Below are 15,656 nucleotides of genomic sequence, written 5' to 3'. Positions count from 1 at the left end.
CATTCCCTGGAGAAGGATGTCATGCTTGGTAGGGTGGAGGGTCGACGAAAGAGGGGGAGGCCTTCAACCAGATGGATTGATATGGTGGCTGCAATGATGGGCTCAAGTATAGCAGGGATTGTGGGGCTGGCACGGGATCAGGCAGTGTTTCATTCTGCTGTGCATGGGGTCGCTATGAGTCGGAAATGACTCGACAGCACTTAACAGCAACAGAACAACAAAGTACAAGTCACTATTTCAAAAGAAACCAAAGCAAACTCACTGCCAGTGAGTCAATTCCAGCTCGCAGATTCCCCCACTAGGTTTCAAGACTGTAAATCTTTACAGAAGTAGACTGCCTCATCTTCCTTCTGTGGAGCAGCTCGTGGGTTTGAACTGCCAACCTTCTGATTAGCAGCCAAATGCCTTACTCGCTGCGCCACCAGAGCTCCTCAAGGCACTATTTCACTTTCAAAATACGTATGTATGAGCAGTCATAATATGAACTCAGAAACAGAAATACACCTATCTTTGTGAAGCTCTCTCTAGCCTTACCTATAAGTTATTAGAAACCTGTAAATCATTAGGAAGTTGTTTCGGAAATTTCTGAACTTAGACATAGAAACAGAGAAGTATGTGAAGTAGGTAAAGAACACAACCAACCTTTCTTCCCTTTGACCTGGCGTGCTGTGACATAAGAAAACACACAACCTTAACAACCTGCCTAACCTCTAACCTTGAAGAAAACATGCATCATCCAGCTACTCTCTAACCCTGGAGAAAAGACATAACATTTACATAGGAGTCTTTGATGTCAGTGGAACAAAGGTGACAAATTCACACAGAACTCCCACATTTCTGCTCACTTACTGAGATAAGGCAGAAATGGAACAGAGATTCTGTCTGCTGCCACTGGCCTCAGACCCTGGCTACGAGGGACTTTTGCTAAGTTGATTAAGCTTTGCTGGTTAAGCCTGAGACCTCTCGTTAAACATGAAAGCCTGAAGTCTAAAGAGTTATAGACTCTAACCACTGAACTGTACTGGACACTGTAATTGTAACTGCTAATTCTGAGTCTCTGGTTCTAAATGAATGTTGTGAGATCTTACTTGGATGCCTGGCCTTGACTGCCCTTGTAATAAACTAAATGAGTTCATGCATGACAAACTTGATTTTCTGACAAAATCTTATTGGTAGCCTCAAAAACATAACAAAGAAAATGCTATTTTTAAATGAGATTACATTCACAGGTACAGAGGTTAGGATTCCCACGTATCTTTTTTTTGGGGGGGGGGCGGGTGGTATGTGATCCAAGCAAGGACAGCATCCATCTGCCAGACTGATAAGAACTCTGTGGAAAAAGAGGTGCCGCCTTTCCTCTGGGACTCTAGTTACAAGGAGGATCTAAGGCTGGAGGCATGGTTGGCCTCCTTCTCTGCTACATGAGGAGACCTGCCCAGGAATTAAGCCATCACACAGGAAAGCCAAACTATGAAAAGCAGAGCAAAAATGATACTGTTTGACCTTCCAAATCTGCCTGTATGAAAACTAGCCCCTTTCTTTGACGTTCCTAGTTACAGGAGCCAAATACATTTCCTTTTTTTTTTTTTTTTTTAAATGAGTCTCCTGGGGTATCCTGACATGCAGCCCTCTTCTCCCTCCATGTCCTGTAGTGAAATTCATATGGCTGGATCATATGGTATTTCTATTTCCAGCTTTTTAAAGAAATGCTGTATCATTTTCCACAGTCATTGCACCATTTTAAATATATGCAGCAACGCAGCATACATTTTGGGGGACACATTTTAATCCATTAAACCAAGTCCCCAGGAGATGGAAAACCTCCTTTGGCAGAGGAAGAAGGGAGAAAAAACTCACAGAAACTGTCCCACTCTGCAGGGGGAAAGGAAGCTCCAGACAAAGTCCAGAAGGCCACTGGATGTGCACATGGACCTACATGAAAATAAAAATGGTCTTTCCAATGAAAAGGAAGGTGCCTGGCATTTTCCACACGCAGTAAGAAAGTAATGTTTTGCATTTGCTGAACTCCTACTACATTATGTGGCTATTATATCAGGGCCCAGGACTGACCACAGGTTCATTAATTAATCCTCACAACAATCACTATCATCCCCATGTCACAGAGGAGGAAGCTGGCTCAGTGAGGACAGGAAACTTGGCCCAGGTGACATCCCCACAGATGAGAATTCAAAATCCAGGTCTGCTGGGTCACAGCCCTGTCTGTTTTTCTGGCATCTCCTGACATGCAGCCCTTTTCTCCCTTGATGTCCTGTAGTAAAATCCATATGGCTAAGACTGAGCAAAGGACCCCAGGTAGCACAATGGTTAAGCGCTCCAATGTTAACCAAAAGTTCGGTGGTTCAAACCCACCAGCAACTCCATGAGGGAAGAGATCTGATCTGCTCCTATAAAAAGCTCCTATAAAGATTGTTATTCTTGTTACCAAAAAACCAAACCCACTGCCATTGAGTTGATTCTGACTCATAGTGACCCCCATTGGGTTTCTAAGGCAGTAAATCTTTAAGAAAGTAGATTGCCTGGTCTTCCTTCCACGGAGCGGCTGATGGGTAGTCAAATTCCTTAGGCACTATGCCATCAGAGCTCCTTGTTATTCGTGTTAAGCAAAAAACCAAACACACTGCTGTCGAGTTGGATCCAACTCAAAGGGACCCCTCCATAGGTTTCTGAGGCAGTATCATTACGGAAGTAGATTGCCCAATCTTCCTTCTGAGGATTTGAACCACCAGCCTTCTGGTTAGCAGTCAAATGCCTTAGGCATTATGCCACCAGAGCTCCCTGTTATTCATGTTGTTGTTATTCATTTTAGGTACCATCAAATCAGTTTTGCCTCATAGCAACCCTATGTTCAACCCTATATTCCAAAGAACAAAACACTGCTGGGTCCTACACCATCCTCCCAATCCTTGCTATATTTGAGCCCATCATTGCAGCCACTGTGTCAATCTGTCCCATTGAAGGTCTTCCCCTTCTTCACTCACCCTCTACTTTACCAAGCATAATATCCTTCTCCACAGACTGGTCTCTCTTGACCAAAGTATGAGAGATGAAGTGTGGCTGGTTTTACTTCTAAGGAGCATTGCAACTGTACTTTTCAAGGAATATTTGTTCATTCTTGTGGCAGTCCATAGTCTTTTCAATATTCTTCACTAACACCATCATTCAAAGGCATCAATTCTTTATTCTTCCAGCTTTCACATGCATATGAGACAATTGAAAATATCATTGCTTGGGTTAGGCACACCTGAGTCTTCAAAGTGACATATTTGCTCTTTAACACTTTAGAGAGGTTTTTTGCAACAGATTTGCCCAGTGCAATACCTTGTCTGATTTCTTGACTGCTGCTTCCATGGGCATTGATTGTGGATCCAAATAAGATAAATCTCTGGCAACCTCTTTTCTCTGTTTATCATGATGTTGCTTATTGGTCCAGTTGTGAGGATTTTTGTTTTCTTTATGTTGACATATAACCTATACTGAAGGCTGTAGTCTTTGATCTTCATCAGTGTTTCAAGTCTTCCTCACTTTCAATAAGCAGGGTTGTGTCATGTGCACATCACGGGTTGTTAACGAGTCTTCTTCCAATCCTGATGTTGCATTTTTTTCATGTAATTCACCTTCTCAGATTATTTGCTCAACATACAGATTGAGTTAAGTATGGTAAAAGGATACAACCCTGACACAGACCCTTCCTGATTTTAAACCATACAATATCCCTTTGTTCTGTCTGAATGACTCCCTCTTCATGTACAGGTTCTTCATGAGCAAAATTAAGTGTTATGGAATTTCCATTCTTCCCAATATAATCCTGCAGTGTAGTAAATTACTTAGTGTGGCTTTTCTACCCATAAGTCTTTGTAAACTCCAAGGTGGGATTTTCTATGAGCAACTGAGGAGCTCCTGATTGCTGAAGCTATCCACCTGGGTTATTTCTGTTGGACGTGGCACAATACAATGTTCTGGGAGGTTCCCACTCTCTCTCACATGCTTAGAGTTCTGATGCTGTGATTGGCTAGTTTGACCACCCTGCTGGGCTCAAAAGGAGGCCTCCTGGAGGTAGAACTCTCTCTGACTGCTGGTTGAGGAAGACGTGCTGCCGAAAGAGACACGCATCCCTGAAAGAGACACACGTTGCTGGGAAAGAGATGCAAGAGACACACATTGCTGAGTGAGATACCGAGGGACCAGCACTGCTGGGAAAGAGACTGTGAGAAACTGTTGGCTGAGGGACGGTGGGCTGGGAGAGAGCCTGAGCATTTTTCCTGAACCTGAATTGTAGCCTGTGGTGCTTCCCTAATAAACCCCATAATCTGTGAGCTGTGTGTGGCCACTGCAGTGAATTATCGAACCCAGGAGAGAGGTGGTGGGTACTTTGGGAGGAACAGTTGGAGCAAGGGCTGGAAGGGGGAGGCAGCATGTCTGGCCTGGCAGGAATAGGCCTTGGGTTACTGCTGGTAATCCTGTCTTCCTCTTGCAGGGTTAGAGGAAGTCAGAATATGTGGCCTCCTCACCATTTTTGCAAATCCATAATTTGGTATGATCCACACAGCCAAATGCCTTTGTACAGTCAATAAAACACCAGTAAACATCTTTCTGGTATTCTTGGCTTTTAGCCAAGATCCATCTGCCATCAGCAGTGAGATCCCTCATCATATGACCTCTTCTAAATCCGGCTTGAATTTCTGCCAGTTCTCTGACAATATACTTCTATAACTGTTTTTGGATTATCTGTAACAAAATTTTACCTGTGTGTGATGTTAATGATATTGTTTGATCATTTCCACATTCTGTTGGATCACCTTTCTTTGGAATGAACACAAATATGATTCTCTTCCAGTTAGTTGGCCAGGTATCTGTCTTTCAAATTTCTTGGCATAAACAAATGAGTGATTCCAGGGCTGCATCCATTTGTTGAAGCATCTCTATGGGTATTCCATCCATTTCTGGAGGCTTGTTTTTGCCAATTACTTCAGTACAGTTTAGACTTCTTCCTTCAATACCATTGGTTCTTGATCATATGCTACATTCTGAAATGATTGAACCAATTCTTTTTGGTACAGTGACTCAGTGTACTCCTTCCATTTTCCTGTGATGTTTGCTGCATTGTTCAGTATCTTGTCCATACAATCTTTCAATATTGCATCTTGAAGCTTGGATGTTCTCTTCAGTCCTTTCAGCCTGAGAAATGCTGAGTGTTTTATTCCCTTTTTATTTCCTAACTCCAGGTCTTTGTACATTTATCGCACTCTACTTTGTCCTCTTAAGCTGCCTTTTGAAATCCTCTGTTCAGCCTTTTTGTTACCATTTCTTCTGTTTGCTTTAGCTACTTTCCATTCAAAAACAAGTGTCAGAGTCTCTTCTGAGACCGATTTTGGTATTTTCTTTCTTTCCTGTCTTTTTAATGACTTTTTGCTTTCTTCACGTATGACATCCTTGATGTCACCCCACAGCTTGTCTGTTCTTTGATCATTGGTATTCAATGCATCAACTCTATTCTTCAGAGGGTTTCTACATTCAGGTGGGATATACTCAAGGTTATATTTTGGCTCTTGTTGGCTTATTTTAATTTTCTTCTGCTTTTACTGCTTCTTGCATATGAGCACCTGATGTTATGTTTCATAGTCAGCTCTTGGCCTTGTTTTGACTAATGACATTGAGCTTCTCCCTTATCTCTTTCCACAGATGTAGTCAATTTCATTCCTGTGTTTTCCATCTGGTGAAGTCCACATGTATAGCCACAGTTCATGTTGTTGATAAAACGCATTTACAATGAATAATTTGCTGGCCTTGTAAAATTCTATCACGCAATCTCTGGTGTTATTTCTATCACCAAGGCCATATTTTGTAGCTACCCATGCTTCTTGTTTCCACTTTTCACATTCCTATCACCGGTAATTATCAATGAACGTTGACTGCATGCTTGGTCAATTTTAGATTGCAGAGATTGGTAAAAATCTTCAATTTTTTCATCTTTTGCTTTAGTTGTTGGTGCAAAAATATGAATAATAGTAGTATTAACTGGTCTTCTTTGTAGGTGCATGGTTATTATTCTGAAAAGATTACTGCCTTAGAAACCATATAGGGCAGTTCTACTCTATGATATAGGGTCACTATGAGTTGGAATTAACTGGCGCCACACAACAAAATAGCAAGTCAGGATAGTTTCCCTGTGGCCCATCCCTGTGGTCACACCCTGAACTTTCTTCCCTCTCATACTATTGGTTTCTAAGAATAACATTGGCAGTAAGGACAAGAAGACAATAGGAAATCCTAGCAGCAGTGTTTCAGGATAACTCTGTGAGAGTCTCTGCTAGAAGACTTGGAAAGTAAATCAAGGCCATGGAGGGGAAACGTGTGGTTGTTTTCTGGTAAAGGCAATTCAAGGACAGTATTTCCCACAGGAAATGAGAAGACAGGGCATAGACATTTGCACACTTACTTGATACATAGAGAACGATGCCTGCTGCAGGTTCTCCTCCATTCACTTTACAATAGATATTTGTCCCTGTTCGTCTGATGAAAGGAACATTATTCAATTTGAATGCAGATACATTTGAAGTAAGCTGTTCTCCATGGACCTGTTCGCCTTCCAAATGACAGGATACGTTATTCTCATTGCTCTTAAAAACGTAACAAAAGGTGACATTAGCACCTTCTTCCACCAGTTTATCTTTGGGGAAAACGAAGAGTGTATCATGTCCAAGTGTATCATGTACTGCAAGACATGAAAAAAAAAAAAAAAAGCTCACTCAAAATTCAAATCAGTCTCTCCCATCTCACTTCCAGCATCAGCAGGCAACTTTAGCTTCTTTTACCTTCCTGAGAGGAAAAAGAAAAAGCCTAAATTTCTACACCAAACACATAAACTTCAATACATGTCAAAAACAAAACAAAAACTCCTTCCCACCATTGCTCCCATTGTTCCACTAATACCACTGCTGCTGTTGTTACTACCAGGGCTATTGGCTCTATGCTATCAATTCCAACTTGTAGTAACCCTATAAGACAGAGTAGAAGTAGCTTATCAGGATTCCTAGGTCGTAATCTTTATGGACCAGACTACCACAGCTTTCCCCTGTGGAGCAGCACTACTGGTTATTATATACTAATGCTCTGGTTAGGGTAATGGAGCTCTGGTGGCCCAGTGGGTAAGACAGCAGGCTGTTAACCAAAAGGTTGGTAGTTCAAACCCACCAGCCACTCCGTAGGAGAAAGATGCGGTAGTCTGCTTCTGTAAAACCCTATGGTGGTCACTATGAGTTGTAAGCAACTCAATGGCAATGGTTTTTTTTTTTTTTTTTTTTGGTATGGTTAGGGTAAGTAGGTCTGGTGGCACAGTGGTTAAGTGCTTGGTTGCTAACCAAAAGTTTGGGGGTTTTAACTTACCAGCTAGTCCACTGGAGAAAGATGTGGCAGTCTGCTCTCATAAAAAGTACAGCCTTGAAAACCCTATGGGGCAGTTCCACTCTATTCTAGGGCCTAGCTCTATGCTGGTTGGGCAACCCTACTTCCCTAATGATACTGCCTCGGAAACCCAAGGAGGGGTCGCTATGAATCGGGGACGACTCGACGGCACACAACAACAACAACAACAATAGCTCTATGCTAGAATCAACTTGATGGCAATGGACTTGGTTAGGGTCATTACAATAACAGCAGCTGCCTTCTGTTGAGGCCTAGACATGTGGGAGGCCCATGTTTAGTGCTATGCACATTCTCTCATGTCTTCCTTACTACCTCACAACAACAGGACAGGCAGGACTGAGCCCAATTTGCTCAGCTCGTAAGTGGCAAAGCCAGGTCTGCGCAGCCCACTAGCCAAGTGTCCCGCATAACCTCTACATTGTGCCATAGATCACATCTCTTCCCACTTTCTCAGAAACACCAATCACTCAAATACCTTGTGGCTTCAACTTGCTATGAAAATTCTTATGGACTAAAGAAGTGAGTCATCCTTTAAAAAATCAGCAAGATCAATGAGTATATTTTCATTTGTTTTTGGCCAGGTCAGATGAGGCTGACTCAACCTCATCAGAAGACAACTAACTGTTCTTCGTGATACCCAGGGATTCCCATTGTCTCCCAGAAGTTTCTCATTGGCATAATGTTCTGGTTACCTAGTGCCGCTCTCATAAAACTATGCCACAAATGGGATGGCTTTAACAAACAGAAGTTTATTCTCTCATAGTTTGGAAGCTTTAAGTCCGAGTTCACAGTGCCAGGCTCTAGGGGCTGTGTGAAAGCTCCTCGACCTTGGGCTTCAGCTCTGCCTCTTGCTCCTGGCCTAGCAAAGCTAGAGGCATTTCTTCACTCAAGAAGCTACTGGCTGCTGAGGCTAACAAGCCCAAGGTCAACAAATAAAATGGCACAGTCCCAATGTTACCAAACCACATGGCAGGCCATTAATTTAAGTCTATTTTAAGTCCCAAGGTCTGCAGAGCATGGCAGGCTGCTGAACAACAACACGGGTACATGCAGGGTTCAAGCGTGCCATAAGTTAGAGACAATTCCCAAAGCTGCTGCTTAGATATGGGAAGCAGACCACATAACCAAAGGCAGCTACTCAGCCTTTGGAGTTGACTACCAGTCTCATCATGGGGAATACTATATCCAGCTGCCCAGCCATTCAACCAGGCCCAGCCAAGTTGACACAACAACATAACCACCACACTTAACAACATATTTGTTCTCCTCTTTTTAAAGCAAACTCACCAACTACTCCACATTTCCCTCCTGACATACTCTCTACTCTCTCCTTTGCAGTCAACTTCTTGAATGAACTTCCCATACCTGCTATTCAGGTCTCAGGTCTCATCACCTTCTCAAAGTACTGCTGCTGTCTGCTTGGTGGCCACTGCTGGGCCAGTAAAATTGCCATCACCAACCTCAGTCATGGGGTGTGGATTGGACATTTTTTTTTTTTTTAAAGCTCTAGGGTTGATTCTAATGTGCAGTCAAGATGAGAACCTGTGCATAGCAGTTAAAGACTATTCAGATTTTCCACCTCTTCTTAAGTCAGTTTTGAGGTTATATTTTTTAGAAATCTGTCCATTTTATTAAAGTTATGTTTTTTTTCCTCTTATTATCTCTATAATAAGCAGTTCTGGTAGCACAGTGGTTAAGGTAATTGTCTGCTAACCAAAAGGTAGGCAGTTTGAACCCTCCAGCCATTCCACAGGAGAAAAATGAGGTAGTCTACTTCTCTATAGATTTATGTCCTTGGAAACCCTGTGAGGCTCTGCCCTATAGGGTCTGGGAGCTCTGGTAGCATAGTGCCTAAGGCACTTGACTGCTAACCAGAAGGCTGGCAGTTCAAACCCACCAGTGACTCCTTGGAAGGAAGGTTGTGCAATCTACTTCCATATATATATTGCCTCAGAAACCCAAGGAGGCATCACTATGATCAGGTCTGACTCGACAGCATATAACAGCAACAACATAGGGTCACTATAAGGAGCTCTGGCAGTGTAGTGGGAAAGACACTTCACTGCTAACTAGAAGGTCAGCAGTTCAAACCCACCAGCTGCTCTGCAGGAGGCAGATGAGGCTATCTACTTCCATAAAGATTTGCAGCCTTAGAAACATGATGGAGCGGGAATTGACTCAATGGCAGTGTTTTGTTTTGTTTTTAAATCTTTTTCATCTCTATTTTGTCAGTAAGTATGTCCCTCTTTCAGTGGTAAGATGTAGTGGTTAAGAGCATGCCCTTGGAACTAGACTGTCTGGGTTTGAATACCAGCTCCACCAGTTAGAAACTTTGATGATCTTGGTCTCTGTACCTAGTTTCCTCATTTGTGAAACAGGAATGAGAACAATATATATTGCAATACATGGCTGATGTAAGAAACAAATTAATATGTACAATGCTTAAAGGGTCACCAGGTGGTGCACACTTGACTATTAACTTAAAAGTTGGCAGTTCAAACCCACCCAGTGGTACCTTGGGAAGGCTGGCAATCTGCTTCCACTAAGATTACAGCTAAGCAAACCCTATGCAGCAGTTCTAGTCTGACAAATATGAGATCGCCATGAATCAGAATCAAGTCAACAGCGATGAATTTGGTTTTGGTTTTACGGTGATTGCAATAGAATAAGGGCTCTGCAGATTCTAGTATGAGTATTGAACACATCACCAGGCTATTCTTAAGTTAATATGTTGTAAGTTTGAGTTAATAAATATGCATCACTGAGTAACAAAGGAATGGTTCTATTGGCAGGAATTATAGACAACCTGGGGAATAGAGTTGAGACAGACAAAGTCCTTACCTTCACCCCTGCTTTAGTTTAGGCCTATAGCTTAACTGAAGTCCCAGGGGGGTTCAAAAGGGTAATAAACTCAGCTGCTAACCAAAAGATTGGAGGTTCAAATCTACCCAAAGAAAAATCAGAAGAAAGTCATGGGGATGTACTGTCATGGGGATGTAACTCTCAGTTACTGAAGACTCCATAGAGCACAGTTCTCTAACACCCATGGGGTTGCCATGAGTCAGAATCGACTCCACAGCAACTGGTTAGGTTAGATAGCTTAACAGGAGCTTACAAAATTATGACACAACTCACCATACGTTTTAATTACGATAACATTAAAGTATCAAACTATCTTAATTATCCTTAAAATGAATATTTAAAATATATTTGTCCATAATTGCATCACTATAATAAACAGCTGCTTTCATTTTCCATATTCCCTCCTTTTCTCTTGATTGTCATCAGTGTTAGGTGTTGTGGAGTCAATTGGGATTCATAATGACTCCATGTGACAGAGTAGAACTGTCTCCTGGGGTTTCCTAGGCTACGATCTTTATAGGAGTAAATCAGGTCTTTTCCTGAGGAGCCGCTGGGTGGGTTCGAACCACCAACCTTTCAGTTAGCAGGGGAATGCCTACTTGTTGTGTCATCGGGGCTCCTTTTTCTCTAGATTACAGATTGGCAAACAAAGGTCCATGAGCCAATACTGGCCCACAATTTGGTTATGTAAGTAAAGTTTCATTGGAATAGTGCCACAATCATTAATTTACTTATCTTCTATGGCTGCTTTGCACTACACTGGTAGAGGTAAGCAATCATGACAGAGACCATATGGCCTCAAAGCCTAAAATGTTTACTATCTGCATCTTCATAGAAAAAGTTTTCTAACTCCAGTATACATTTTATACTAATCTAATAAAAACTTATCTACAATTCATGTTGGTTTTGTTTACTTAGTATTCTATTATAAACCCATTTTATACATTTGGAAAATACTTAATTTTCTGAATTTGCATAATTATGCCAATAAATAAATTCAGAGGTAAAACCGCAGATATTTATCTCTCAGTGGCAAAATTCAAAACCATACCTGTTAGTTCCACAGGAAAATAATGTCTACATTTACCCAGGATTCCTCAAAAGGAATCTATTGATTTCCCCCAAATAAGATTAAATAATAAAATGTTTCACTTTTTAAACTACTTTACCATCTACTTCCTCCCATGAAGTCCATTTGCTCCAGGACTTTGGCTTGGGGAATGTGGAGTCATCCATCATACTCCTTATTCTTACAAAATGTGTTGCACATTCCAAAGGAAGTTCAGATTCCCAGCTCCAATGCAGAACTTGGTTCCACTTCACAATGGCACTGTAGTTCCCCTGGAAGTAAAGGGAAAAATCTGGAAACATCTAGTCCTGGAAAATAGCTTGACTAATTTTATTATCTCCTTTAGAAGTGAGAATAGCCGGACTTTGTGTGACCTGCTTTGGTCACGTTGTCAGAAGGGATGATCCCCTGGAGAAGGATATGACACTTGGTAAAGTGGAGGGTCAATGCAAAAGAGGAAGGTGCTTAACGAGATGGATTGACACAGTGGCTGCAACGATGGGCTCAGGTATAACAAGGATTGTGAGGCTGGCACAGGACCGGGCAGCATTTCATTCTGTTGTACACAGGGTTGCTATGAGTTGGAGGTGACTCAATGACACCTAACAACATAACAACAAATCTTATTATCAAAGCATAAACCTGAGAGACCACGTAACTTCACAATTTTGTGAGTGCTGTCTATTCTTAACTGGCCATCTCCCAGGGAGCCAGCCATAGCCTTTTGCCTTTAGAAAATTGTGCTCCCAACTCTTTCTTGTTGTTATTCATTGTCATCAAGTTGGCTCATAACAACCTGTGTAAAACAAGGCAAAATGTAGCTGGTCCTGTGCCATCTTCATGACAGCTTGTTGGTATGTTCGAGTCCATTGCTGCAGCTACACTGCATTTTGAATGCACTCCAACCTGGGGGCCTCATCTTCCAGGACTGTAATCAGACAATATTCTTTTGTGATCTGTGGGGTTTTCCTTGGCTTATTTTCAGACATAGACTTCCAGGTCTTTCTTCCTAGTCTTTCTCAGTCTTAGAAGCTCTGCTGAAACCTGTCCATCCTGGGTGACCTTGCTGGTATTTGAAATACTGATAACATAGCTTCCAGCATCACAGCACCCTGAAAGCCACTAATGTATGATAAACTGACACATGGGTTGTGGTCCCGATTCCTATGTCCCTCCAATTCTTATGGCCCTTGAACTCCACCGGGCTCATGTGGAGAAAGTGTTAGAGAAAACAGGAGGTACACAAATCTTAGAGAAAGAGATCAGAGATAGAAAATGTTTGGTTCCCTACAGAGACTTTCACAGTGCTAGTCAGACAGAACCTGCTACAGAATTATTACAAACTACAAAACTGAGTCATCCCTTAAAAATCGAGCACAGTTAGTGGGTATTTTTATACTTATTTGTAGTCAGGGTCAGATCAGATTGGCTCAGTCCCAGCAGAAGTGGGATGTCCTTCATGGCACCTGAGTTTCACTGTCTCCCAAGAGTCGAGTGTCTTCCAGCATTCCTGTCCCCCCTGGTTTGCTGTCTCTTGTCTTCTCAGATTCAGTGGTCCCATGGACCAAACCACTCCCTTGAGCTCCATCTGTCAGAATCTCTAGCTCCCAGGGAAGTTGAAGACATCAAATACCTTGCATGCAAATACCTTGCATTGCCTGGGGAAAACTAAGCCCCCATCCAGCTTTCTAAGGGTTAATGATAACTGCTATACTGATAAGGATGGGCACCACACAGGCCACATACAACCTGGAGTGAGCCATCTTCACAGCCTTCCTGCTACCTCTACCTGTCCTGTTTCCAGGTTGCTAACCTTAACAAGGATTCCTGGTGGCACAGTTGTTAAGTGTTCAGCTGCGAATGGGAAGAAATGCCAACTGTTTGAACTCTCTAGCTGCTCCATGGAAGAAAGGAGTGGCAACCTGCTTATGTAAAGATTAACCAAAAACCAAACTCACTGCTGTCACATCAGTTCTGACTCATAGCAACCCCTCCTTGGGTTTCCAAGGCTGTATCACTACGGAAGTAGATTGCCCAACCTTCCTTCTGAGGAGTAGCGGGTGGTTTGAACTGCCAGCCTTCTGGTTAGCAGTCAAATGCCTTAGGCACTATGCCACCAAAATCCTATGGGGCAGTGCTATTATATCCTATAGAGTTACTGTGAGTTGGAAACTATCTGACAGCACACAACCACCTTAAGCAGCACATGACAGGTCTGGAATGAGAACACCCTAGCCCACATGATTAGGAGCAGGCATTTAATTGTGCATACCCTTCCTCACTGTATGCAGAACTGGGATTTTAAAAACATTTTTATGTTTCATGAAATAGACCAGGTTCACTGCTCTGGTAGCATAGTGCCTAAGGCACTTGACCGCTAACCAGAAGGCTGGCCGTTCAAACCCATCAGCCACTCCTCGGAAGGGAGGTCAGGCAATCTACTTCCATAGTGATATCACCTCAGAAATCCAAGGAGGGGTCACTATGAGACGGGGCCGACTTGATGGCACATAACAACAACAACAACACTGGTCTGATAGAGACAGGTGAAACCCCCAAGACTATAACTCTTAGTAACCCTTTAGGCCTGGAATTCAAATCATTTCTGTGCCTTAACCTTCAGCCAAACAATAGACAGTCATATAAGGTGAATGTTTATACCAAGGAGATACACTCCCTGGAACAATCAACCAAAGGAGATCAGAAGGGCAGCATTTACACAGGGAGATAGCTCAGAAGGCAGGGATGCATAGAAAAGAAGGACACAGGGAAAATAACAGCAGCAGATCAATTCCAAGATTGTGGAATAGGCAGAAAGTCTGCACAGACCCTCTTCAACAAAGAAAAGGGGAACAAATTAACACAGACACAGAAGATAATCCTGGACCCCTGAGTCTTGAAGGGAAGGATTTAGAAGTGGACTAAACCCCAACTAGCAGAAGAATTTGCATGAAAATACCAAAAAAGGAGACATATGGACCTGTGGTCTGGCAGCGATCCTGATGGCACAGACAGCTTGGAGATTTCCGAGTGGTGGTAGGACCTAAGAATTAACCTAGAAATCAGCCCTGCTAGCCAGGGACTGCACGGAGGACTGCTCTGGTTGCTGTGGAATAAAAGGGGAAGGAGTGATGAAGAGGAAGATGAGCTGAGCTGTGGACTTCTGCCTGTCAGGAAGGCGCCGCCATTTTGAATGTTTATAAACGGCATGACAATTTTGGATATTTAAAGAGACAATGTGAGATTCCAGGGGCTTAAAAAGAGGTTCTGCTTGCCAGTGACCCAAAGAACACTCTAGACCTGCATGACTGAAAAGGTGCGACACTCCTCTTGTTACTCTTATACCTGACCCCCACTTGGTGAATGGAGGTGTGGCCATCCCCCACTTCCACCCACCTTCTGGGCCTGCAGGAACTCCATCCCAGTCTGTGTTTTCGGACAAAGCCTGGGTGCCCTGCCTTGTCTTCTGCCAATATTTTTCTTTTTTTTCATATTCTCTTTCTTTTTTCTGGTGTTTAGTTTGCTTGTCTGTTTTAAAACTACTACTATTATTAATACTTTTGTCTTTTTTACTATTATTCTTTATTCTTCCCTTCCCAAGTCCTAGTTTACACTTTTTTTTCTTTTCCCTCTTCCTGGTTAAATTTTAATTTTTTAATTTAAATTATTTTTTCCCCCTTTTTTTCTCATGGTTAAGCCATTCCTTTTTTTTTCCCTGGCATTTTTCCCATTTTTTTCTTCATTATTCTCCTTCTCTACCTTTTTTCTCTTAGTGCCCTATCCCCAGATATTGCAGGTTTTCTTGTTTTTTTCTTCTTTTCTCCATTTTTTGGTTACTGCTCCTGTGTGATTACATGGTGTATTTTTCATCCATGGGCTTTTAGTTTTTTGATGGCTATTCAATTGTAATTTGTGTCTAACTGAGTCAGAGACAGCAACAGTCCCCATAAGACACAACTACACCCACACCTCTTGCAACTTCACTTACTAAGCAAGAGTCACTTCCTTCTTCTCCACAAACAGGCCAATGATAAAAAACCAACAAGAAGAGCCTGAATCACACTTGGATGCCCTTCACAAATAGTTAACAGAGATTTAAATACAACACCATGATGTCTCGGAGACAACAGACCATCACAGTCCACACAAAGAAGCAAGATAAAGTGGTAGAAACAAGGGAGCAGGATACAGACCCAAAACACATCCCTGAGGAAGAAGCAGCATTGGAACTCTCTGATAAGGAATTCAAAAGAATATATTTAGGTATCTTCAAGGATTGAGA

At 42.3% G+C, this 15,656-nt stretch overlaps 1 protein-coding gene across 1 annotated transcript in view; it reads right to left on the bottom strand.

Moving 5' to 3' along the window:
• The window catches only part of OSMR (oncostatin M receptor), a 77,176-nt gene that overhangs the window by 47,030 nt on the left and 14,490 nt on the right, over nt 1–15,656 (bottom strand). The window contains exons 3-4 of the mRNA XM_042782399.1: nt 11,475–11,646; nt 6,458–6,733 (exon numbers count right to left, since the gene is read on the bottom strand). Coding sequence (XP_042638333.1) covers nt 6,458–6,733; nt 11,475–11,646 — 448 coding nt within the window. The remainder of the gene's footprint in view (nt 1–6,457; nt 6,734–11,474; nt 11,647–15,656) is intronic.

The sequence above is a fragment of the Orycteropus afer genome, unplaced genomic scaffold, assembly GCF_000298275.1.
Source record: "Orycteropus afer afer isolate SDZICR_OR568_19922 unplaced genomic scaffold, OryAfe1.0 scaffold00300, whole genome shotgun sequence".
In the NCBI taxonomy this organism is placed as follows: Eukaryota; Metazoa; Chordata; class Mammalia; order Tubulidentata; family Orycteropodidae; genus Orycteropus; species Orycteropus afer.
The sequence above is the reverse complement of the archived record's forward strand: the minus strand, read 5'-3'. Positions and strand labels throughout refer to the sequence as shown.